General features: G+C 51.8%; 1 protein-coding gene across 1 annotated transcript; it reads right to left on the minus strand.

The window, feature by feature from the left end:
* Positions 1 to 1,796: 1,796 nt before the first annotated feature.
* On the minus strand, positions 1,797 to 23,700 carry GLTP (glycolipid transfer protein). Its single transcript, XM_061141719.1, has 5 exons — positions 23,484 to 23,700; positions 9,360 to 9,418; positions 8,262 to 8,395; positions 5,242 to 5,392; positions 1,797 to 2,976 (listed from the first exon to the last, which is right to left on the minus strand). The coding sequence occupies exons 1-5, from the start codon at positions 23,584 to 23,586 to the stop codon at positions 2,794 to 2,796; spliced, it is 630 nt and encodes a 209-aa protein (XP_060997702.1). The 5' UTR covers positions 23,587 to 23,700; the 3' UTR covers positions 1,797 to 2,793.
* Between the last annotated feature and the right edge of the window lie 1,804 nt (positions 23,701 to 25,504).

The raw sequence follows: 25,504 nt of genomic DNA on the forward strand, positions 1-25,504 counted from the left end.
AAAGAGTTTTTTGTTTTTTTTTAATATACTTTATTTTTAGAGTCTTATTTATTTGGCCACACCACATGGCATGCAGACCTTACCCAACCAGGGATGCAAACGGTGCCCCCTGCAGTGGAAGCTTGGAGTCTTAACGACTGGACCACCAGGGAAGTCCCAAGAGTCAGTCTCTATCAAACTTTTGGGCTCACTCCGTCCACTGGCACCCAAACGGGCACGGCTCAGGGGAGATATGGAGTCAGATGAGAGCCCGAGGTGCCCCCAGACCTGGCAGGATCACCCTGGCTGAGTCCTCTTGCCCCATCCCTGGGGTGTTCAGTCTCTTAATCTGATAAATGCAGCTTTTGATGCCCACATCGGGCACTTGTGAAATGATATGTACAAAGTACTTGTGTAGGGCCTGGTATACAGCTGGGGCTCAATGTGTGTTCCTTCCTCCCTGCCCCAGGCAGAAGTGAGTCCCACTCTGACAAGGATGACATGAGAAGGCATAGATGCACTGCTGACTTCATCCCTGGGGTCACAATCCCAAAGTGCTCCTGGGGCCAGGCAGGTACCAGGAATAAAGAAGGCTGTCCTGGGAAAATTCTGACCTTCCACAGAGAAACTGCCTTCCTGGTGTCACTGTATTATGTTGGAAACATGCAGAAAAACTTTTTTTTTTTTTAATGTAGACCATTCTTAAAGCTGTTATTGAAAATCTGTTACAATATTGCTTCTGTTTTATGTTTTGGTTTTTTCGCCATGAGGTATGAGGGATCTTAGGATCGAACCTGCACTCCCTGCATTAGAGAGCGAGGTCTTAACCACTGGACCGCCAGGGAAGTCCCACAAAGCTCTTTGTAAAAAAAAAAAAATATATATATATATATATATATATATACACTCAGAATTTTAAAAATTTGTTGGCAGAATTTTATATTCAAAGGGAAAAATCCTAAAAAACAGTTGGGGCATAGAAAGATCAGTGGCATTCTTCCTATCAGCAATGTTAGGAAACATCATGAAATCAGAGACAGCAAAAAGCTTAGTTCAGACTTCTAACCCTTGGCCACATCAGAGGGAGCCTTCCAAACTGGATATCCGACTGATTGTGCACAAGACCTCTGAAGGTGTTTCACAGTTTTCAGAGTCAAGCTCAAATTCCTCAGCAGCATGATCTCTCACATAGACATAGCCTGCTCTGGGTCAAGCCAAAAGGACATTGCCTATGAACTGGAGTGTCCCCTCTTCCTCCTCTACTGGGATCCTCGCAACCCGAACTTCTCCATCGAGGTTCAGTGTGTGCCCCAATCTGTGGAGTCAGGCTCCCTCTGGGTGCTGGCCACTCTATATTACCTCTGCTGATTTTCTGGTCCATCTTGCCCACTAGACTGTATGTTATGCAGGAGCAGGAATGAGGTAAAATATTTTCCTCCACATTTAACCCTAGTACCAGAAAAAGCACCGCCCATGATAAAGTGTAAATAACCAATGGTTACAGGGTTGGGGAGGCAACAGGGATTGGTGGAGACTGAGGCAAAGTGAAAGTATATCCACCCAATCGCCACATCTGGCCAAGGGGGCAGTCATCTCTCACTTCCAGCCAGGCAGTTTGATTTCTCTAAGAAGCTAGAAATAAAGATTTTTCTGGGACATGTCAGTTTCTTAACGTGGAAGCCAGTTCTATTTTTCAAAACCAGAAAATAGGACCCAGACTAAAAAGCAAGTCCTTGGCTGGCCCCCAGTTGTATCCTTTGATCCAGAAAGAACAAGGAAAAAAAAAAAAAGAATCAAGAATCAAAACAGCACACCAATGTGATTCCAAAATAGAGATTTATTTATTAAGGATTATTTAGTTTCTGCATAAAAATCACCAATTGTTCCTCATTGGGTTTTTAAACATACATCAATTCTTTGTGGGTTGCTTTGGTCATCCCGACACTTTAAAAAGACAATTCTTTTTAGAGCCAGGAAGGACAGTAAGGCAGTAAGGCGTGTTCGTGGGTTCATCCTCTCCTCCTCAAAAGAATACACATGGTAGGTAGTTGCTTAGGTTGGAAAGGCTGTCCCTGAAGAAGGTAATTATGCAGAAGAATGCAAATACAGTCATCTATGGTTGATTATTTGTGCCTGATAGCTTTAAAATAAGCCTCCCCTTGGTCATCAAAGGCTTGCTGGTTGGTTTCAGCTATAAAAAACACTGTCTGGCAAAAGACAGTAAGAGAGGACTCTAATGACAGTGCTGGGAGGCTCGGCTGTGCAAACCACATGAGAACACACACCAGTTTGCTTTAAAAAGAAAAAAAGTCCCACAAGAGGGGCCCTGTATAATTTCAGATCAAACCCCCTCATGGTCCTTAAAATACTCAAAACATCAGTCAGCCAGCTCCTCAGAAAGACACGTGCCTATTTTCAAAGTGACGGATCTAACACCACTTCCCCCAGAGTCATGCTCCGAGTGGGGGCTGGACGGGACCAAAAAACCCTAGGACTTGATTTATTAGAAATATTAATTGATTTTTACCACACTGAAATGAAGGCATAGTCAGTCTGTGCTGTCATGAAATTCAAAGGAGATTCGGAAGTATGATGGTTATTTATTGCTCCAGGAGGACAGATCCCAAACGTGACTTTTAAAAGACCAGGGCTGGCTCCCTGCAGACCCTGGCCTGACTCTAGGCTGCTCTGGGGGCGCACCACTGGCAGGGGGCAGCTGGCCAGCGAGATTCACAGTGATTCGGGTTTGCCTGTTCCTGCAAGGGGTCTGCGGTCTGGGGGTGTGCAGTCCGGAGTACCCGCTGTGGAGCTGGCCTACACCTTGTAGTTGAGCTCGGCGTTCATCCTGGTGTACATCTCGTAGATGACGTCGATGGTGGCCGTGTAATTGACCAGGAAGAGGCGGATCTTCTCCAGGCATTCCTCCTCTGTCACATTCTGGCCCTTGGAGAGCGCTTTGAGGAAGTCGGACTTATAGGGGGCCGCGTACAGTGCTGCCTTAAGACGGGTGACAGGAGGTGGCACAGTTAGAGGAGGGGGAGCCCCAGCCACTGGTAAGGTTCTGGGAGGGAACGCCCCCAAGGTTCGCGCTGGGCAGGAGGTCTGTGTTATTCATGGCATTGGACGGGAAAGGCCAAGGGAGGGGGGTTTGTGTGTGTGTCCCCTCCTACCGGGTGAGGGACAGCAGGAAGCTTTGGGGACAGCCAGACCTGGCTTCAAATTCCAGCTTGTACTGCTGACTAGTGGTGAGCCTTGAGCAAGTTACTTAGCCTCTCTGAGCCTCAGTTTCCTCATCTGTAAAATGGGGATAACAATGACACCCACCCAACCGGGCTGCTCTTGTCAAGATTAAGGAGGTCATGCCAAGTGCTGAGTACAGTATCAGGCACACAGTAGGTGCTCTGCGAGGATGGGCCTCTTCCCTCCGGTGGGTTCCCTGCTCGAGAAGGTGAACAGCTTCCTCCTGAGACCCACTATCTGAGGGCCGGGGCGGGGAAAGGATGGCGGATCTGTGCTGTTCCTTTTTTGATCTTCCGGGGGCAACATTTCCCTCAATTTCAGGGCTTCCCTGACAACTTGAATAGCCCAGAGAACCAGAAATGCATACAATTTCCAAACCAGAAGGAAAACAATGCAACCGGATAAAAAGGCTTAGGCTACAAGTTTGAGAAGGTGAGGAAATTACAAATAATAACATCATCATTAAGAATCAAAATGGGGGGGTGGGAGGGAGGCAGGCTCAAGAGGGAGGGTATATATGTATTCTTATAACTGATTTGGCTTCCCTGATAGCTCAGTTGGTAAAGAATCTGCCTGCAATGCAGGAGACCCCAGTTCAATTCCTGGGTCAGGAAGATCCCCTGGAGAAGGCTACCCACTCCAGTATTCTTGGGCTTTCCTTGTGGCTCAGCTGGTAAAGAATCCACCTGCAATGCGGGAGACCTGGGTTCGGTCCCTGGGATGGGAGGGTCCCCTGGAGAAGGGAAAGGCTACCCACTCCAGTACTCTGGCCTGGAGAATTACATGGACTGTATAGTCCATGGGGTCGCAAAGAGTCGGTCACAATTGAACAACTTTCACTTTCATGTCTGAATCACCTTGTACAGCAGAAACGAACACACCATTGTAAAGCAATTATCCTCCAATTAAAAAAAAAAAAAAAAAAAAGAATCAAAATAGAAATAGCTTCAACATGCCAAGCACTGTATACAGAATAATACATAGACTCTTCACAATGAGCCTGTGAGGCAGGGCCTATTTTATGTCTATTTGCAAGATAAGTATACTGAAGCTCACGAATCCTGGCTCAGGAATTTCTTACTGTGTGACCTCTAGCAAGATACTTAACGTCTCTGGGCATCAGTTGCCTCATTTGTGAAATGAAGGCAAGGACAGGGCCTCTCGTGAAAGTGACCCTCCAAGGGCAGCCTGCCTTGAGCAAGGCACCCAGGGCCCCCAATTATGGTGGTGGTCCTGAGACCTTCACAGGCGGCAAGGCTCTGTGGGCAGCAGCGGGGGGGGGGGCAGGGCTCTTGCAGTCCGTGCCCCGGGTGGGTGCTGTCCCCAGCCTTGCCAGGGCGGATGGCTCACAGGTGCCATATTTCCTGCCTGGATTCAGCTGACGCCTGCCCCTGCCTGCCCCTGACCTGTACCACGCGGGACAGAGACCCGCCCTCAGAGCCCCATTCTCTCCACAGAGAGGGTGGGTGGGCAGTGGGTGCTGTAGGAGAAAGGGGGGCCAGGGCAGTGTGCAGTGCACCCGTGGGCTCTCGACGCCTCTCCAGTGGGCTTCTCCCATAGCCGGGCTGGTGCCGAAGGCCTGTGGTCACCATCACCCCAACACAAGTCACCAAGAGCCTCGTGAGCAGATGTCCCTTCAGCAGACACCCCCTGGGTGGGCACAGGGGCCCGTCCTCCCCTCCCCGTTCCCCCCAGTGCCAGGGTCCCAGCTGGACCCAAGGGGCCAGTGAGGTCAGCCCACCGTCAACCTGAGGGCCTCGTCTCTGCCCTGGTTCTTCTCATGGTCTCCCAGTCCTGCCTCTCGTCAGAACCGCCACAAAGCACCTAGGAAAATGCCCACCGAGCAGCAAAGGCCCCTCATTGCACCAGCCTCACCCCAGAGAGACGGGGGAGAGTCCTTCCTGAGCTCAGGGTGGGCGGTGCAAACACAGACACGGGGCAGGGGGGCCACAGCAACGCAGTGTGGGGCGGAGGGCGAACCCCACAACCCAGGTGTCCCTCTGTGCCCGTGGGGCGGCTCACCTGGAAGATCTTCTGCACAATCCAGCCGTGGTACTTCTTGAGGGCCATCTCGTAGGCCTTGGTGGCGTTGACGCGGATGAGGTTCGGGTGGTTCTCGTCCCGCTCACCGTCGCAGATGCTCTGGAGGAAGACCTGGATGAAACGCAGGCCTCTGCAGCCGGGAAGGAGACGGTGCGTCAGGGCCCGGCACGCTCCCGCCGGCCCCGCCCACCCACTACACAGAGACCCGGATGGACCCTGACCCGGATGTACCTGAATAAAGCACTTCCCGTGACCCCGGAATACCAAAGCGGGCAGTCGCTCAGCTGTCATGTCTACACTTGCTTTCGTGTAACGTGACCCTCCCAGGGGATCACCTCACGTGTCCCAAGTACCTCGTCTATACCAGGCCTGGGGCTGACCCCGGCCATGGCCTCTGCTGGGCTGTGAAGTCTACAGAGGGCAGGGTCTGGACGCGCTTTGCCCATTTCTATGGCCACGTGGCCATCCGTGCTTGAGGGACGAAGCCAGTCAACACACGTTGAAGCCCCAGCTCTGGTCCTCAAAGGGCTCAGGGACCACAGACCAGGGACATGCTGAGAAAACGAGCGAGTCTGATCCTGCGGGCTCCCCGCTTCCATCCCTGCCTGTGCCATGGTCCGCATCCTCCAGTGGCCACTTGAGCCCTTCCTCTGGGGTAGGATGATGCTCCAAGAGCCAGGAGAAGGGTGTGAGTCATGGCAGGGCCACCGAGTTGAGAATCAGATCAGTGCCAGCCCTTTATTCCACATTATCTCACCTGCTCCCTTCAGTCCTTCCCGTGAGACGAGCTCAGCACAATCTGCCCACTTCACAGAGGGGAATACAGAGGTACTCCAAAAGCCTCAGTCAAAGGCTGAGATATGAGTTCATATCTCAGTCTCATATCTTAGACAGTGAGAGCCTGTCTCACTCCCTAACTGGGCTCCTCTGCTCCCTCCCTGCAAGGGGGTGGGGATCAGTTTGGGGGGTTCTTGGGGCAGAAACGCTGGGCCCGAGGACTGGAAGGATAAAGTTCAGCTTTATCACCTGTGAGGTGAAGGAACTCCTCCATGCTTGGATCACAACTCTCAATCATTGGGGATCAGCCTGGAGTGTGAACCACACTCAGGGTATAGTCCCAGCCCCGCCCTGACTGGCCACCTCGCCTGGCCTGAACCCCTGCTTCTCCCAGCCTTTACGATCCCCCCACTGCCCAGAGCTGGGGTGAGTCTTTGTCAAGCCCCATTTTACCCTGTTGCTGATGAGTTTCATGCCCCTCTGTGGCTTCCCAGGACCCCCGAGGAGGCTGGAATTCATCCTTGCCCAATCCCACCACATCCTTCCCTGCTCCCGCCTTGCATCCAGGGCCCTGGCTGGACCAGATCCTCCTGAAGGGGCAGATACTCTGCACCTCTCCTGCCCTCCCACCCCTGCAAGGCCTCTTCCTTCTGGGACCCTGCTGCTCAGTCCTGGAGATGCTAACTGGTAACCCTCCTCCAGGAAGCCCTCCCTGATTTCCCTCTGTTCCAGGTTCTGATATCCTGCTGTCATGACCCACCCCGCAGCCTGACCCCCTGCCTGGGCTGGCCTGTGATACCCTAAGAGGGACCACGCCTCTCCAAGCAGCATCCCACGCATCCAGCACCAGGCACAGCACACAGCAGATGCTTATTATGTGCTCGACTTGTTGACATCCACCAGGATCTGCTCTCCCAGTCACCGGGCTCTGCCTACGTCTCCTCTGGACACAAACAACCTACTTCCTGACCTGAACATCACTCTCTGCCTGGCTCTTCCTGAGAAACCTACAGAACCTGCCAGTGGATGGACCTGGGGCATTCCTCATTCCAGGTGTGTGACTTTCCAGCTGACAGACAAGAGTAGGGCAGCTCAGCATGGACAAGTCATAAAATAGGCCATAAGGGTGTTATTTACAGCCCACCTACGCCCTGATGCCCACACCGGCCACATCCTTTAGGGGAGCAGAACTCTTCCTGTTCCACTTCACCAAAGAAGTGCACAGAGAGTGTGAGGGTTAGCTTCTGGGGATGGGGAGCCAGGGAAAGAGCGACTTTCCTGGCTCCTGACTCCAGGCCCCAGAGAAGGGGCAATGTTGGGAACATCCATGGGACAAAGAATGGGCCCCTGGCTTTGTAGCTGCTGCCAGGGACTGTGGAGTCTGCACAGCTGAGGGAATTCGGGAGCTGGCATAGAGCAGCGTGAGCTCAGCAAGCGAGCTGCCTGGCCTCTCTGAGCCTCAGTGGCTTCATCTGTAAGATGGAATGACTATACACTGTTCCAAGTACGTGCTACGAGGACAATACGTAACATGGTCACAAGCACTGTCAACTCTAGGATGAGACTATCTGAGTTCAAATCCCATATCGGGGTACCCTGCCCCCAGCCCACAGGTCAAATTTATGTGAATTAGAGTTCTTTTTCCTCTAGATGCTGTCATTCTGTCAATAAGCTGTCATAATATACAAATCTGCCATGTGCGTGACGTGACTGACTGGCCGTAGACAGGACATCTTTGTGCAGTGCACAACCTGCACAACTGTAGAGCTCAGCCACTCTGTCCCAGCACTGTCCCTGTGCCCTGGGCCCATGAATTGGCCCCCAGAAGCCACCAGCAGCCTCCTCTAGGACATGAGGATACATGGGGATGATCATACCTAACTCACAGCACATAAAATATGATCAGGTTTCTAAAGAGCTTAGCACAGCGGCCGGAGTATCCGTGGGTTTGTTACGCCTCTGGTGAGATAAAAAGTTTTATACCTGCACCTGAACCAGCAAGCAAGTGTCACCATCAGGCAGAACTTGGCCCCCAGGGTGCTTTTTCTCTGTCACTAAGTAGCACTGCACAAGAAGGGTGCCTACATGGAAGACGGAAGTGCCCGTTCACCCCGTCAGAGCAGACGCCCTGGGGCAGTGGCGGGGTTGGCTGTCCCTCCTCTGCAGGGCAGGTCCCCTGGCCCCCCCGGTCACACACACAGCCCGCCACCCAAGCCCATCACCTCTTCAGCCACATGAGTGCCAGCGTGGCCCCCACTTTGGGCCACTCGGCCCCGTACATTTCCTTCTCCACCTCCAGGATGTTCTGCAGGGTCCGGAACTTGGTTGGGTTGGTGTCATAGACAGCTTTGATTTTCTGAAACACAGCACACACAGGGTTTCCCCCTGGAGAAGGCTGCCTCCATAGATGCCGCCCTGCCAGAGCCTCGCTCTCCTGCCCACGGGCACCAGCACCAGCAGTGGGGGCTGGTCATGACAGTCATAATCCCAGGACCGTCTGCATTCACTGGATGCACATGGCGCTTTAGAGCCACAGCCTTCTCTAATCCCCACAGCAACCCTGCCGTGCCTGCCATCGTCCCAATTTACAGATAAGGAAGCAGGCTCAGAGAGGCGAAGCGATGTGCTTGGGGTCACCCAGCCGGTGCAGGTGGGAATGGGTTCCAGCCCTGACCAGACCCCAGAGTCCACGTTCTCCAACCACTGCTGACAGCACCTTGAACCGCAAGTATCTGAGGTTTTGCTTCTGTGGACAAACACAAGCAGGTCCTTAGGATTCAGAGATGTCTAACAGGAAGAAGGCTCCTGAGTCAGAGGCAGGATGTTTGGATGTGAATCCCACCTCTGCCACTTCCTTGCTGTGAGTCCCTCAACAGCTCTGGGCCTCAGTTTCCCTGTCTGTAAAATGGGGATAATGACAGCACCAGCCTCATGGTGGGTCCTTGCCGGGGGAGGGTCAGTGGTTGGGGGATGCCATCGGGAGCTCTAAGGATTGAGGAAGGGAAGGGCTGGGTCAGTGCAACTGTGGACCTTGAAGTTTACTTTTTGTTTGGTGGAGTGAATCCAAGTACCGGCCAGTTCCTTCTCAGGTCAACCCTCCAGACTGTGAATCAGAGTTTGGCTGTGACTGGATGGCATGACTGCAAGGAGGACCAAGAACCTGGAGCCTTGAGTCAGAGGAGCTGGGGGCCAGGCCTGTTTTCCACGTCTCCTTCCGTTCTTTAGCCTGGGGAGCTTGCAGTGGGGAGCAGGGCAGTGGTAACCCGGGTGGGATTAGAGACCCCGATCTGGGTATCAGGGCTGCCAGGTCAAGTACATACGGTGATGTTGCCACTTATGTCCGCCTTGATGGGAGTAAACACTGGGGAGCCGAGGCAATCTGGGGACAAAACAAGAAGAGAGGTGTTAGAATCCCAACAGGGCTGATATTCAGGACCGCCATGGGACAGGAGGAAAGGTCACTCGATGTGTTTAAGGAAAGAACTGTTTGTAGGTGTGAAAACGGTTCATGGCAAGTAAATTTGGAGTCCTGGGCTCCAAGTAAGACTGGTTTCTTACTGCAGGACTTGTCAGAGCCTTTAAAATACAACAGATTCTCTAAGGGGCAAGTGCTTTTGTCCACAGCACCCTCTCATCCTAGGATAAAAAGTTTTATACCTGCACCATCTAATATGGGCCACATGTGACTGCTGAGCACTTCAAATGTGGTGTGATCAAGGTACTCAATTTGTAATTTTATTAACTTTCATTCATTTAAATGTAATAGCCACATGTGGCCAGTGGCTACTGTATTGGACAGTACAGTGTAGAGCATCTCACGAAACTAACACTCTGAGAAACTATCTTGGCCGACAAGGCAGATGGCCACTAACAAACCAGCTGGCCAGGAAGCAGCTCAAGGAATCTTAGCCCGTGGGAAAAGACGGGCCAGATTTATGAAAGATAACCTTCTCATTCACCAGCTTCTAAGGCAGAAGTGAGCTGGCGACCCAGAGGCCCCATGGTCCTGAGACTGCATAGGAGCCTAGGAGAAGCCACCAGCAGGGGGACCCCCGTCACTTAACAGAGCTTCATGAACTGGGGCTGCACCCCTGCTCTGCAGACACTGGCAGTCGGGGCTTGGGAGTGTCCCTTCTGCTCCCCGAGCTTCAGTTTTCCCACCTCGCAAGTGGGCCAACAGAAGCGGTTGGAGCTGCTACGAGGATGACTTGAAACCACCCACTTCCAAGACACATACTTTGTTCATCTCTGACATCCAAATGCTCTCTCTCGGAGGCAGTGTTCCTTTCTTGGTGGTTCACGAAACAACAGAGCATGTTAAAATAGGTGGCTCCTTGGAGTTGATGAAATGTGGACCAAGAAATTGGCAGTGCCTGGAACTCAGGGCTCCCTGGGAAATATGAGCAGCCTATGGCCTGTTTCTCCTCCTTTCCCACCTCTGTGACCCCTCAAGCAGGCCGTCACGGGGACCAGAGACAGCCCACGGGTCAGAGCTCCCTGCTGAGGGCTGGGCATGGAGGGAACAGACAGGGAAGGGCGGCTCTCTCCTGAGCAGACTCAACAAGGACTTCAGCCTCAGAGCCTGAATTCAGCTGTGCTTCCCCGCCACCTCTGAGCATCCTCAATACACAGCCCAGGGGACAAAGACACCTGAGCAGGCCACAAGTGGGGACCAAAACCCCTGGCGGGGAAACAGCCCCCGCCCGCGTCCCTTTGTCTGCAGACCAGGCAGGGGCTTCGGGCACGCACCAGCTGGCTGCACAGGGGCAGAGGACTGGAGGAGGGCCACCTGTGGGCTGAATTCCACCCAAGGTGACCTGGCACACCTGGCCAGCCATCTGGAACATTCTAACCACAGCTGTTAAAAGAGGTGCATTTAGGAAATAGCACTGGACGTTATACATGAAAAAGCCCCAAGCCCCATAGAGAGGAGGTCAGGTAGGAATCCAGACAGACTGGGTTTGAATCCAGGTGAGCAAGTCTCCTGCCTGGGCTCCGTGCACCTTAGTTTCCTCACATGGTAAATGGGGCAGCATGTGTACTTGCTAAGTCGCTTTGGTCGTGTCCGACTCTTTGCAACCCTATGGACTGTTGCCTACCAGGGGTTCTTCAGGCAAGAATACTGGGGTGGGCTGCCATGCCCTCCCGCAGGGGCCCTTCCTGACCCAGGGATGGAGCCTGCGTCTCTTACGTCCCCTGCACTGGCAGGCGGGCTCTTCACCACCAGTGCCGCCTGTACTTATCCCACAGGGTTGTGGTGGGGATTGAAATCCACTCACTGAACACATTTAGCAGAGTGCCCGGCGCGGCAACCCTCAGTAAATGAACTCTGACCGTCTTTGTGACGCGACTAGGGCTAGGCTCTACGCTCCAGCAAACGTCAGCCAGGCTTGGAAACCACCAGGTCCCCCAGGACCTCCGCTGAGTGGGAGCACAGGGCCTGCGCCCCCGGTCACCTCTACTCTCCAGATTCCCAACTGAGGCCCCCTGGGGCCCGGGCAGCCGCCTCGCCCAACTGCAGGCTCCCGGGTACAAGAGCCTCAGCCTGAACGGAAAAACCCTCCTCTCAGCTTGCCAGCCTCTCTCCCACCCTTTTGGGGTCACGTCTCCCTTCCTGGGTGGCTGCAGGAGCTGCTCTGAGGTGCCAGGCGGGGGTGCAGGCATCCTGTCTCACCAGATCCTCCCAAGGGCGTTAATGAGGTAATGAGTCCACCCACCCTTTCATCCTCCCTGATGTATTGCTGACCTCATCCTGCGAGGCCAACCTGGGAAGCCTGAGCAGTTTGCCAGTCCTGCTCTGTGTCCTCCACTGGGACACTTACCACGACTCCCCAGAAGCATGACGATGCGCAGTAATAATGCAGAGAGCTCCCTATGGTCCAGTGGCTAGGACTCTGTGCTTTCACTGCCCAGGGCGCGGGTTCAATCCCTGGTCAGGGAACTAAGATCCCACATGCCAAGCGGAGTGGCCAAAAAATAAAAGAAACCTCCTTAAGAAAAAAAAAAAAATACAAGACAGTCAAGACTCTCCACCACTAGTGACTCTTCCCTCTTGACTTGCAGCCAAGGGTCGCCAATTCCGAGTCTCACGGGGGCCAGGCAGGTGCCATGCATAGGCTTTGTAGGGACTGGCAAAACCCTTCTAAAGGCATGACCATGGTTTCACCTCCTTATCTTTCAAAAATATATGCTGTCCAAAGACATGAGGCAGGTTGACAAATGGACAGAGAGGTGGACAGACAGGTACAGTCAGATATTAATGGTAGAATCTAGATGGCAGGTATGTGAATAGTTGCTGTAAAATTCTTCCAATTTCGTTATATGTTTGAAATTTTTCATATAAAATACTGGAAGAGAATGTCAGGCTTTTTTTTTTTCCTGCTTATAAAAGTCGGACTTCTTCTTTCCACTTTTTCTCCAAGTTCACTGCATTGCTACTGTCCCTGTGGTTCCACGTGTAAATCTGTTTTCTGTCCACCTCCCCCTGAGCTCTGAGAGGGCGGAGACCAGGTGGGCTTTGTCCCCGGCTCTGCTCCCCACTCCCATACCTGGCATGAAGCTGGACCCCAGAAAGGGGCATGAACGAGGCGGCAGATGGGGGGAAACGTGAATCTAGAGGCACCCCTACCAGGTTCTTTTTCTAGCCACATTCCTGTAGGGCAGACTGACCCAACGCACGGGTCTGAGGACTCACACGACCACGATGGTAGAGGCTATGGGAAGGGGCTTGGCCTCGGTTTCCCCGTCTGCAAAGGCACCGTCCCTGTGTGGCTGCTGTGATGGGGGAGTGGGGCAGGTGGCAGAGGCATTGTGCACGCCAAATCAGGGCTCAGAGCCTGGCTGTGATTTGATTACCACTGCGGCCTGATTTTCGAGTAACGCCATCCCGCATGGAGGTGCAGAACCAGGGTTTGGTGATCATCAGCCCCCTGTGGGTGGCTTACCAGCTTCTTGCAGTGACTCAGGTCAGTCAACAGGCATTTTAGAGATGCAGAGAGTAACATTCGGCTTCCCTGGCTCTGGAAATGGCTTCTGTGTGGTTCTGAGTGTTCCGCGCCCCCAACCCCCAGATGGCGGGGAGAAAGGCTTTCTGTCTCACCTTCTCCCGACAGCACGCCACATGGGGCCCGAGGCCGTCGTGATCGGCAGGAGCCGGCCCCAAGGCAGCTGTTCTCACAGGTCATGGCCACCGTGCAGAGACCAGGCTTCTGCTCAACGTGGGGTGGGATGTGGGGCCTGGATGGGCTTCTGGAGCCAGGAAGGGAGCAGAAGGAGAGAGGGGCGAGGTGGGGCTGGGAGATGGCCCCCAGGAGAGGCGGGTGGTGTGTACACATAGAAGCACACACAGCAGATGGGTCGGCAGCATCTGGACCGCCTGTGATCAGAGGAGGAGCAGGGTAGAGCTACGCAGCCTCGGTCCTGAGTTCAGATATCAGCTCTGGCGTCACTCTGGACAAGTGACTTAACTGCTGTGGGCTCAGGCCCTTCCCTTCCCAGAGCCCCACGGCGCTGGGCAAACAGGAGGCACTCCAGGTGAAGCCGGCCTCCACACGCCTTGTGGACGGCTCTGGGCTTCTGTTTGCTTTGGCTCAGCCTGAAGCCACCAGGCCCTGAAGAGCCACGCGACTGGTGCGGGGTCACCCAGTGAGAGTCAGGCACTCACACACAATTCCAGACCCAAGGCTGGTACCACCATCCCCTCTAGCCTTTCTTTCTAGAACATTTCCATCCGTGTGTGTGTGTGTGTGTGTGAGCTCGGCAAAAGTGAGAGGTCTCTGACCGGAAAACCGAAAATGATTTTGACCCCTGAGCACACAGTGGCCTAAGAGCTGAAACTCACGCTGGCCCCTGCTCTGGACACGATGCGTTTCTTGTCAGGTTACCCAGTTTTACCTTTCATACAGAATACAGTCCTGCCTCAAAATTACCTTTCCAGTTTTACCTGTTTTGCAGTTATCCCAAACTTGTTTTTCATTATTGTTAGCCAATGGGCTCTTTAGAACGGCACCCGGAACCTGCCAGAAGGGAGGGAGGGGGCTTGGGTGACTTTCTACTTTATCGTCTCACATCCAGAGTAAAAAGAAGTCATCTCAAAAACAAAAGAAAAATCAAGTACGATCCCACTAAATGGTCATGGATTCTAAACACAGTCAAGCCTTGGTCACCTGGAACACATGGCAAATGGCCCCTTCTGTTTAGACTTTTCCTAAGCGTGCCACTCAACCCAAAAGGCATAACGAAAAGGCCAATAAGTCTGATTACAAACCCAAAAACCTTCTATATGGGATGGGGTGGGCATGGGAGGAAATCCCATCACCAATCAAAGCCAAACAGCAAACTGCTTAGGAGAGGGGGTGACCCATGTAACAAATATCATAGACCAAAGACTATTATCCCTAATATGTAAAGAGCTCTAAGAAATTAATAAGAAATAACCTCCTTATAGAAAAATGGACAATTAAAAGACATTTAATCTCAATAGTGAAAAAAAAAAGCAGTGAAATATTTTCCATCTACCAAATTTGATGAACGCACCGACTTTCCCTCTAGTTCAGCCATCCCGGATGGAACTTATCCAAAACCGACTTTCCCTCTAGTTCAGCCATCCTGGATGGAACTTACCCAAAACCGACTTTCTCTCTAGTTCAGCCATCCTAGATGGAACTTATCCAAACGTAAGTCAAACATCCCTGCGTTTGTACAGTAAGCCATCTGCCGTGTACTAAACAGGGCCATCATCAAAAATAGGAATTATGATAAAGGTGTGACCCAGTGATATCACAGGGCCCCTCAACTGTTCCCTAAACGGGTCTACATGGTATGTTTCCAGGGTTTTAGGACAGCATTATGTAGTTGTTTTTGCCTGTGTCCTGCAGCGTGTGAGATCTTAGTTCCCTGACCACGGATGGGACCCATGCCCGCTGCAGTGGCAGTGGGGTCCTAGCCACAGGACTGTCAGGGAAGTCCCCAGCTTTGTGTGGTTTTTTAAAAATTCCTCATGCTTTCTCGGCAGTGCTTTGATTCTGCGAGATCCTGGGAGAGCAAACAGCCAACTCTGTCAGCATCACCGACAAAATAAGAGGAAGCAGACACCCAGCAACATTCTGTGACCTCTGTGACAGTTCTGCCCAGGTCTCTGCCGTAGTTCAGACGGTTGAGGTTGTCCGGAGAGCAGAACTCCCCAAAGCCCAGCAGTCCCCATATGCTGCACAGAATCACATTCATTTCCTGTTTTTCTGGCCTCCGTGTAGTGGGAAAGCACCCGCTGTTACGCTCCGAGCAAGCCCCCAGCACGTATTTGGAAATTTCCACCCAAGCTGCCCCCTCTACGCCTGCCTCTCCAGGCAACCATCTCTTCCAGTAGGTGATGCTCCCAACACTTGGCCACAAGGTGACCGAATCGCCCCCACCCTCTCATTTCATCTCAGGAATAATTTTCACTCAAGAACAAAAACCATTCTGCTTTTAAAACGCACACCTTCACTTTCAGCCTGTGTGGTTCAGTGTGGGAAATCTGGGCCCAACCTGTAAATATCCATTTGAAAAAGGAAGACAAAGTCAGGATGCTAGGGGCCTGGTTTGAGGAGGTTCTATTTCAAATTCAATTTTTTTTTTCAATAGCTGGATAGTAAGGCTTCGCTGTTAATCACATGGGGCAGATTAACTTTACAGATCCTAGGTTACAAGGATCATAATGGGAGGCACTCAAATTACAGTTGATGGAAATGAATCATTTATTAATCTGATGGTATGTGGGGTGTGCATGTGTGATGGCTCAGTCTGCAATTAGGACTATTTTGAAGCATAAGAGCCCAAGAATGCCCACCTTTCAAAAACTAGTTCCCACTCTAAATTCTACCTAAGAGGAAAGAATGTTTGCCAAACGGTACTTTTAAAAATCACCCTGGGACCTTCCCTGGCGGTCCAATGACTAAGACTCTGTGCTCCCAATACAGAGGGCCCAGGTTTGACCCTTGGTCAGAGAACTAGATCCTGCATGCTGCAACTAAGACCGAGTGCAACCAAATAAGTTAAAGAAATTTCAAAGTAATTTTTAAAATTAAAAAAATAAAAATAAATAAAAATCACCCCCATGACATGCCAACTCTCTTTATCCACAATTGTCCCCTTTGGCAAAAACCAGCCAGCAATTGGGAATGCAAATGGGAAAATGAGTTGTCTTACTTGCTGTGTGGCCTGGGAAAAATAGTTAGCCTCTCTGAGCTGCAGCTTCCACATTTGTAAAATGAGGTTAATAATAGACCCCATCTCATAGAGTTATTGCAAGGCTTAAATGGGGTTGTAGAAATAAAGGGGTTAGCATAATCTCTGGCTCAATTTTTTTTAAATCATTCTTTATGATTATAATAATTATTATCATACGTTATAGCATCATTCTTTAGAACGTATGATTCCAATAAATAAGATGTCAAAAAGGGAATTCCCTAGTGGTCCAGTGGTTGGGATTCTGTGCTTTCACTGCTGAGGGCCTGGGTTCAATCCCTAGCTGGGGAACTAAGATCCCACAGGCATGACAAAAAAGAAGAGAGAGGGAGAGAGAGAAAGAGATGAAGGCAGGGAGCAGGGAGAGGTAGAGAAAGGTGTGGATATGGGTAAAATCAGCAGGAACTTTCCAGTTATAAACTAAGGACCATGCACTCCTGACCCTTACAGTCTGAGATCTCAGCAGGGAGAGGTGAAAGGAAGGTGGCCAAACAGCAGTGCAGAAAATGAATCATTTCTTAGCCAGAGGAAGTGAGCTGGCCACGGAACTGCAGACAGAAAGAAGAGGTTTTATAGGACCCCGGGGAGCGCTGATCCATTGTAAGGACTTGTAAAGGCTCAGATACAGTTAACACAATAACAATTTGGAGAAAAAAAAAAGCCCTGATATGAGTAACATGGTAAGAATGTAACACAAGCAGTTAACATCCATACAGGCCCTTTTAAAACTGAAACAATGCGACCTAAGACTAGAACTCAACATTGCCATTTTAATAAGCTCATTGAAATAAGCACACAGTCAATGCCAGATGGGAACGTCCAGCATTTCCCCTCCCCGAAAACAGCTCAAAAAGGTCCTTTCTGCTCTGAAAGACTTGTTTGCAGGGCTGGCCCCCTACAAAGCCCTTCCTCGTTGTGTGACTTGGTCACATCCCTTCACCACTCTGAACCTTGGTCTCCTCTTCTGTAAAGTGGTGCCCATTCCTCCTAATTCATAAGGTCGTGAGGAGGAGGAATGGAAATAAGAGATCGGCTTATTCAATGCTGAAGCACATGGAAGTCACTCAAAACACGGGTTACGCTAGCTATGAGGTCAGGCATTATACCTTACAAAGCTGCTGTCATGCATTCTTTCCATTCCCTTTCAAGTTACCCATTGGCTGGGCACCGATGCTCTGCCAGGCACGTTGCTGGGGCCTGGGACACAATTCACAATGGGGCATTGTTCCTGCAACTAGCCCTATGCAGCGGACACCTCACAGATGAAGAATGAGGTGGGGGCTGGACGAGCTCGCAGGGGACAGAGCGGACATCTGGGTCTTTTCCCTCCGGCTTCTCCATCTTCTTCCCTCCAGGAGCAGAGGCCAGACCTCCATCCCTGACCTCAGGGCCGGACTTTTCTGAACCCAGAAGATCAAGAAGATCTCCTTATCATTAGAAGAACAAAGGTGGTGGACATCACTGGTCCATGCTCTATGCTGGCCTTTGGATGTTATAAATGAGAGTTGTTCTAGCAGCCAGGCCGCTCAGCTGGCCCCTAGCCCTGGCAGCTGGTCACCAAGAGCCCGAGGCAGCTTCTTTTTGCAAGAACCTTGTTGCCCAAGGGCAGTGTGGCAAGAGGGGTAGGTTCTCAGGCTTTCGGAAGCTGTCTGCCCCACCTGTGCAAAAAGGTGGAGAGATTCTCGCATTGGACGCCAACATCATTTGGGGGAGGCCACCTCCACTGGCCCCCCTGGGAGGCCTACCTTCCCCCTTTTGCAGTCGGGGCTGCAGGTTCAGAGAGGGGAAGCTCCTGGGTGAGGACACACAGCTGGGACACCGTGGAACTGGCATTCAAGCTCAGGTTGGCTTTGCTTGATACCAATTTCCATCCATCTAGAGACTCCAATTCAGGGACTTCAATAAACCAACAATAAATAACTTCAATAAGCAACAATAAACCCGGGTTCAAAGCAACTTCTCTCTAAGCCTCCCAAGCAGCCAACAGACGAACAGGTTAACACAACGGGGCCAGCGGCAGCCCTCTGCTCAGGTGTTGCCAGGTTCTAATCTGGGCCAGGTGAGCTCACGAGTGGGTCTCACCAACACACAGGAGATGCTTCTCAAAGTTAATAAGACCTCACTCCCTACTTGCAAAGGCACCTCCAATGGATGAGAGGAGCTGGCAGGCTGGTTCAGTTCAAAGTTGCAAAACCGGGGTTGGGATGAGTGGGGGGAGTGGGGGAGTGGGAGGGAGGTCCGAGGGAGAGGATGTGTCCACACACACAGCCAATTCACTTCGTTGTACAGCAGAAACTAACACAACATCATAAAGCAACTATGCTGTGGTTCAGTGGCTCAGTTACGGCTGACTCTTTCACAGCTCTCTGGACGCTGCCAGGCTCCTCTGTCCGTGGCATTTCTCAGGCAAGAACTACTGGAGTGGAGTGGGTTGCCATTTCCTTCTCCCGGGTCTTCCTGATCCAGGGATGGAACCTGTGTCTCCTGCATTGCAGGCAGATTCCTTACCACTGAACCACCTGGGAAGCAACTATTCCTCAATAAAATTAAAAAAAAAAAAAAAATTGCAAAACCCATTGCCATAAGTGACTTTAGTGTAAGTGGAACCCATCCAGGTGAAAGGAAGGTGATGGGCCGGAGAGAAGTGGTACCCCAGGCAGTGAGACTCTGATGCAGGTATAGAGCCAGAAGCAAGTGATATCACGGTACCATCTCTGGGGCTGCAAGCCATTCAAAAAGGCTACAGCATAGATTTCAAGGTGGGGTAATAGGGAGCCACTGAAGCTTCTAGACAGAGAGTGACAAAACTAAATGACAACTAGGTCCCTCCCTTCGCCTCTCTCCCCCTCCATTCCCCACCCTTCAATTGCTAATGCTCTGGAACAGTTGTGTAATCGACCAACGACGGTAAAAGCTGAGAGAGAAGGGCCTCACAGAAGTCAACTGCAAACTGATCAGAGGTGAGATCCAATTACTGGGTCAAGGTGGAGAAAGAAGACGGACAAAGGGTTGTTGACCTCTAGGTGGACACAGCAAAACCTATCCGGCTTGGAAGACTCAGACCAGAGATATGGAAGAACAAGCCCAGGGTACAGGTGCCCTGAACCACATATGACCTGCAGCCCAAAAGAATCAGCATTCATCAAGCCCAACCAATTCTGCCCTAAACCACACCCAATGAAGCATTAAGAAATGTGATTGCGCTAAACACATGTAAAGCCTTCACCTGCTTTGACCCAGTAACTTCCCTTCAAAAAATTAGAAATAACCAAAGAAGTATGCAAAGAAATAAACATAAGAATGTTCACTGTAGCATGGTTTACTAGAGAAAAATAAAAGAAACAATGTAAATATCCAACATCAGGGGGTTGGTTAAATAGTTTATGGCTACATTCAAACAACAAAATTCTAAGTAGCTCTGAAAAATGATGGTTGACATGGAAAGCTGGTTATGCTATATGGGTGGGTTAAAAAAAAAAAAAGCAGTTTATCCTTTTCCCCTTAAAGACAGATAAAGAGACAAATGGGTCTGAAAGGAAAATAGTCTGAAATGTCACCACTGATTTCTCTTAAAAAAAAACAAAAAACAAAACAGGACTTTCCTGATGGTTGGGTGGTTTCCTGGTGGTCCAGTGGATAAGAATCCCGTGGCTCAGCTGGTAAAGAATCTGCCTGCAATGCAGGAGACCTGGGCTCGATCCCTGGGTTGGGAAGATCCCCTGGAGGAGGGCATGGCAACCCACCCCAGTATTCTGGCCTGCAGAATTCCATGGACCATATAGTCCATGGGGTCGCAAAGAGTTGAACACAACTGAGTGACTTTGACTATATATTGAATTCAGAAGATGCAGATTCAATCCCTGGTCCTAGAACTAAAGTCCCCTAGGCCGAGAAGCACACATGCCCAATGCAGCCAAATAAATAAAGGTTTTTTAAAAAAATAACAACAAAAAATTCCGCCTCAAAAAGCCATGAAAGGATTAAGTGAACTCATCTACATAGACTACTTAGCACGGAATAAAGCTCAATAAAAAATGGCAGGGAGATTTTTAATTTATCATTTCTTCTTCCTCAATTTTTCCTCCGAGAAACAGATCTTCCTTGAAGAAATAAATACTTTTTAAAAACACTGCTCTTAGCCCTCTGCTCTATTCACATCAAGAGGGGAAGCTCTCAACTGAGGGTGACTCTGTCTCTCTGCAGGTATTTTTGGTTGTCACACTTGGGGAGATGGGATGCTGCTGGCATCTGGCAGAGAGAGGCCAGGGATGCCACTGAACATCTTACAAAGCACCCACAGCACCCCCACTCCAAAGAATGGCCTGGTCCCGAATGTCAGCAGTGTCACGGTGGAGAAACCCTACTTTGGAAGGAACTGCCACAATGCCACTCAGACTTCTTGAGTTCAGACTTCAGACCTGCTCCATGCCAGAGACACACACGGCACCCAGATCACAGATCACCCAAGGGACCAGACATTCCCAAGACCCGGACAAAGCCCATGTGTCAGAGCAGATGGGCCGATCTCCATCGACCCCCGCATGCCAGGGGAAAGCCACTGGTGGGAGCATCCTCCCCAAACTTCAACCCTCGGGAGGAACCCTCTCCCGAGAAACACCTTAATGCTTCAGAACAGATCATCACATTTTTCAAACAGTGCTAAGAATTATCCTCTGTGGGCTGACCCACTGAGGCTTCTGTATAAACGGCGGCCCTGTCAACAGATGTGACGGCCCACGGCACCCAGTTCGCAGCAAACACAAGGGTCTTTTGAGATCGGGGAAGGGGGGAGGGGACGTTCTCCTACCCAGGCACCAGCTCCCCGCAGGCTCCAGCCACCACCATCCCCTTTCCTGTAAAACTGGTCCGACACTCGCATCAAGTGAAGGTGCCCCTGGACGCAGAATGACGGACAACCTTGCTGACGGTGCAGGAGGAAAAGGCCACAGAGCTTACCTCGGGGGTTTCTCCACCTTGAGAGACAGCTAACATTTGGGGCTGGCTCAGTTCTCCGTGGCCGGGGACTGTGCTGTGCCCTGGGGGTGTTTACCAACATCCCTGACTTCCAGCTGCCAGTACCACCTCCCTATGCCCCTCCCCCCCCAGGGTGTGACAACCAAAATTGTCTCCAGATACTGCCCATTGTCCCCTGAGGGGGTGAAACTGTTCTGAGTTGAGAAGGACTAGCTTAAACAGCACCCCACTCCAGTACTCTTGCCTGGAAAATCCCATGGACGGAGGAGCCTGGTGGGCTGCAGTCCATGGGGTCGCTGCGAGTTGGACACGCCTGAGCAACTTCACTTTCACTTTTCACTTTCATGCACTGGAGAAGGAAATGGCAACCCACTCCAGTGTTCTTGCCTGGAGAATCCCAGGGACGGGGGAGCCTGGCGGGCTGCCGTCTATGGGGTCGCACAGAGTCGGACATGACTGAAGCGACTTAGCACCACCGGCAGCAACAGCTTAAACAGATTCTGAATCCTTCTTCAGGGCAAATGTTTGTAGAACTAAAAGAGGAGGGAAAAACCCATCACAAAAACCAACAGCTCCTCAATGCTAAAATCAGACAGTTCCCAAGCTCCTGCCTGGAGATTTAGCATTATCTCAACATGGAGATACCGATACTAAGAATATTCTGTACATTTAAGTGCTGACTGAGCACCTACTGTGCACCAGGCATTGTTCTGGGGATGCAACAGGGATGCGACAGTAGATGTGAAAGACCCAGGTCTGAGAACCATACAAACCAGCCAATGGCACTCACTCAAACACTCGTTAATCAATCATCTACGCTATGAAGGAACCAAAACTGAACTCAGGAACTTGTATAACAACCACGCCCCCAATAGCTAAGATGTGTTTGGCATTTAAAGGCCTTGGAACCTTATCACTCCACCTATTTAGTCCTTGCCGCTAGCCTCGGAGATCAGCATGCCCATTTCACAGATGGGGATGCTGAGGCTCAAAGGGTGGAAGAAGATAACAGGGATGTGACTTCACGTAGCCACAACCACCCCAGAGCCCACGGCACTGTAGCGACTACTGCCCACTGGGAGCCCTGATCACCCTCCGGGGCAAAGGGCGTGACCACCCTGGGTGCCACCATCCCTTTAGTTCAAGTGAGTGTCAGGCTCTATCAGTCTGCAGGTCTCTGCTGGACTCTGCCCTGGGGACTGGTCTCTCCAGCAAGGCCACCAAGTAAACCAGCAGGGCGGGGTTTCGGGGAAAGCCCACATGAAGAGAAGAGAGCAGAGCTCAGGTTGCATTCTTCACTGGAGACCAGCAAGGCAAAGAGCAGGGCCCTAGTCTTCTGTTTCCCATTTTCCATCCAGGGTGTGGGCTGGGTTGGAGGACGGGAGAAACCCTAGGGCCGCCTCCCGGTGTTCCTGCGACCTCCCAGGGCATGACAAATGGGGGGAGGGGGCTTTTTCTTTTGGACTCCACCCCAAGCACCCAGTGTCTGATGTCACCCCACAAAGCAGGTCCCCTGGTCCCGACCCCTGCTCCAAACAGAAGGGAAAGTTTAGGTGGTTCTCGCCAGGAAGGGGGCCCGAGAGTTTTGCGACTCCATCTCCAAAAACTCCCTCCTCACTTTGCCAGGCTTTCTGTCCCTGGAGTAGGGGTAGGGGGTGGGGGTCTTGGATTTGGAATTCTGAGGAAAAGAAGGGTTCACACCGTCCCACGAGGGAGAGAATGGGCGAATTTACAGAAAAGAGGGGGTTTATCAAATGAGGGGTTCATTTTAAAGGGAGAGAATTGAGAGCCATTCAGAAGGGGAAGAACAGGAGGATGGGGTGAGGCATAAAAGACCTGGGTGGTGGGGGACGGTGGGACTCTTTGGGGGAGACGGAGGACTGCCGAACTGGGGATCTGGTAGAGTAGGGGTTTTGTCGGGAGATGGACGTTTGGGGCGCACAAGCGGGTGGAAAACCGCAGGCATCTGACGGATGAAGTGTCTGGGGAGACGGAGGATTTGGGAATGTCCAGGAAGAGATGAGGATATGACATGTTCTGGGGATAGAGGATCTGGGAGCAGTCTGGGATAGGGGAAATCTGGGGTGCCTGCAGAAAAAGGGGATCTTTGGTGCCTGGGGAAGTAGGATTTGGGGTGTCCACGGAAGGGCTGGTTTGGGGATGTTTGGGAGAAGGAGGAAGCGGGTGCATCTGGGAGCTCCCTGGGACAGGGCTCCCGGCCAGTTCCCCCTTTCTCCCCGGCTCACCGAAGAAGGGCGGCAGGTGGGACACCGCCTCCAGGAAGGGCCCCGTCTCGATCTGCTTGTCCGCAGGCAGGGGCCTCAGCAGGTGCTCCGCCAGCAGCGCCATTTCGGGGTCGAGGCCCGCGGTGATACCCCAGCCGGCGCCGCGGGCGTCCACGCCGCCCCCCGGGCCGCTGCCGTCAGCGCCAGGGCCGTCACTGCCGCCCTCCGCAGCCTCCCGGGACGCCAGCGTCGCCACTTCCGCCCGCGCTGCGCCCGCGTAGCCGAGCGCTCAGCGCCGCCCGCAGGCCGAGCGCCTAAACTGCTTGCCGCGCCGCCCCGCCCCCGCCCGCCCGCGCCCAATCCGCGCCCGCCGCCGCGCCTGCCCGCCCAATCCTCGCCCACGGCCCTGGGCCTCCGCCCCGCCATTGGTCGGGGGGCGGGGCCAGCCCGCCCGGCGCGGAAGCGCGCCGACTCCAACATCCAGGTACGCCCAGGTGAGCCGCTCCCAGGTGACCCTTCCCCACGTGTTTCCTGCCACCCCCGGCGTGGCACCCCGCAACCAGGCGAGCTGGCTCGGGCCGCGTCCTCGCCTGATGGGCGAGGTCACAATTCACAACCCATCCACCAGCCCAGGTTACGGCCCAATCCTGCCAGCATCCTTCAGGACATTTGCTACCCCACAAAGAGCGGCTAAGCTTTAACAGTCCCAAGAGACTTTTTGGACACTGTTGTGATCAAAGTTCTCTTTGGCTACAACCAGTGGGGATCCTTGATTCTTCTTTAGTGATCTTCTGCCTGTTGGACACTGGCCCATCACAAGTTAACTCAGCTATGCCTAACTGGGACTCTTGTCACCTGAAATCTGGGGTCCAGTCTGACCTGTACAGTCTGATATTACCTGATGGACTCAGCCCAGTTTACAATCTAACTCAGTCAGCACCTGACTGGTGCCTGTTTCCTCAAACCTGACTTCACCCCCAATAGCCCAGGGTACATGCTTGCCGCAACCTGGAGCACAATTCATCTCAGTCACAACCCACCTTGATGCTTGTATCCTAAAATCTAGCACATAGCTGTTGAGAGCTTCTCACTCATTCTCAGAATAAACAATTCACTATGCTCCCACCATGCACCATGCACTGTGCTAGGCATTGAGGATACAGTGATGAACAGTACAGCAAAATTCTAGCTCCTGTGGGGCTCACATTCCAGTTGAGGAGACAAGATAATACATTGTAATTACAATGCAATATATAAGTAAATAAGACAAATTCAAATGCTAAGTGTAATGAAGAAACAAAATAAGGCAGAGTGACAGGGATGACTGAGGATGTGCTTGTGATATGATGTAGGGAGTGAGGGGCAGTAAGTACCTATGAAGTGGTGGTGACATTTGATCCAGGGCCTGAAGAAGAAGTAGGAGACAGCCAGAGTGGCTGGGACACATGCAAAAGCTTTACGGTGACAAAAAGTTTGGTGTGTGCAAGCAACCAGGGGAGGGAATGGGAGTGAAGTGAGTGAGAGGATGAGGCAGAGAAATGAGGATAGGAATTGAGCTCAGGGAGGTGAGCAGGGGCTTGTTGGGTTAAGTAGAGAGTGGTATAAAGTTTGGATTTTAAGCTAAGAACAATGAGAACTCACCGGTGTCAGTAAAAATAATTGCCAAACTTTATTCAATATTTTCAATGTAATCTTGCAAGGGGCAAATGAGAAAAGAGGCTGTTCTAAACCCATGTATAGTCAGGAAATGAAAGGATCTGGGGCAAAAAAGATTATCATCATGTCTTACTCATGACCCAAACCCTGACATGTTCCATCAAGTCAGATCACCCACGAATAGAAGCCCAAGTTGTCAACCTTGGCTTGTTCCCACCCCACCCAACCTCACCCCCCTCAGGCATCCTAAGATACCATCTTCTTGAAGCCTCCCTCACCAGCCCGCCCAGAACTTGGACCCAGAATCCCCACCCATATTTTAGACACAGCCCTGCCATTAATTCAACAGAGAGATCACAGCCTACATGGGGACCGCCAGCCTCAGA

The sequence above is a fragment of the Dama dama genome, chromosome 5, assembly GCF_033118175.1.
Source record: "Dama dama isolate Ldn47 chromosome 5, ASM3311817v1, whole genome shotgun sequence".
Lineage (NCBI taxonomy): Eukaryota > Metazoa > Chordata > Mammalia > Artiodactyla > Cervidae > Dama > Dama dama.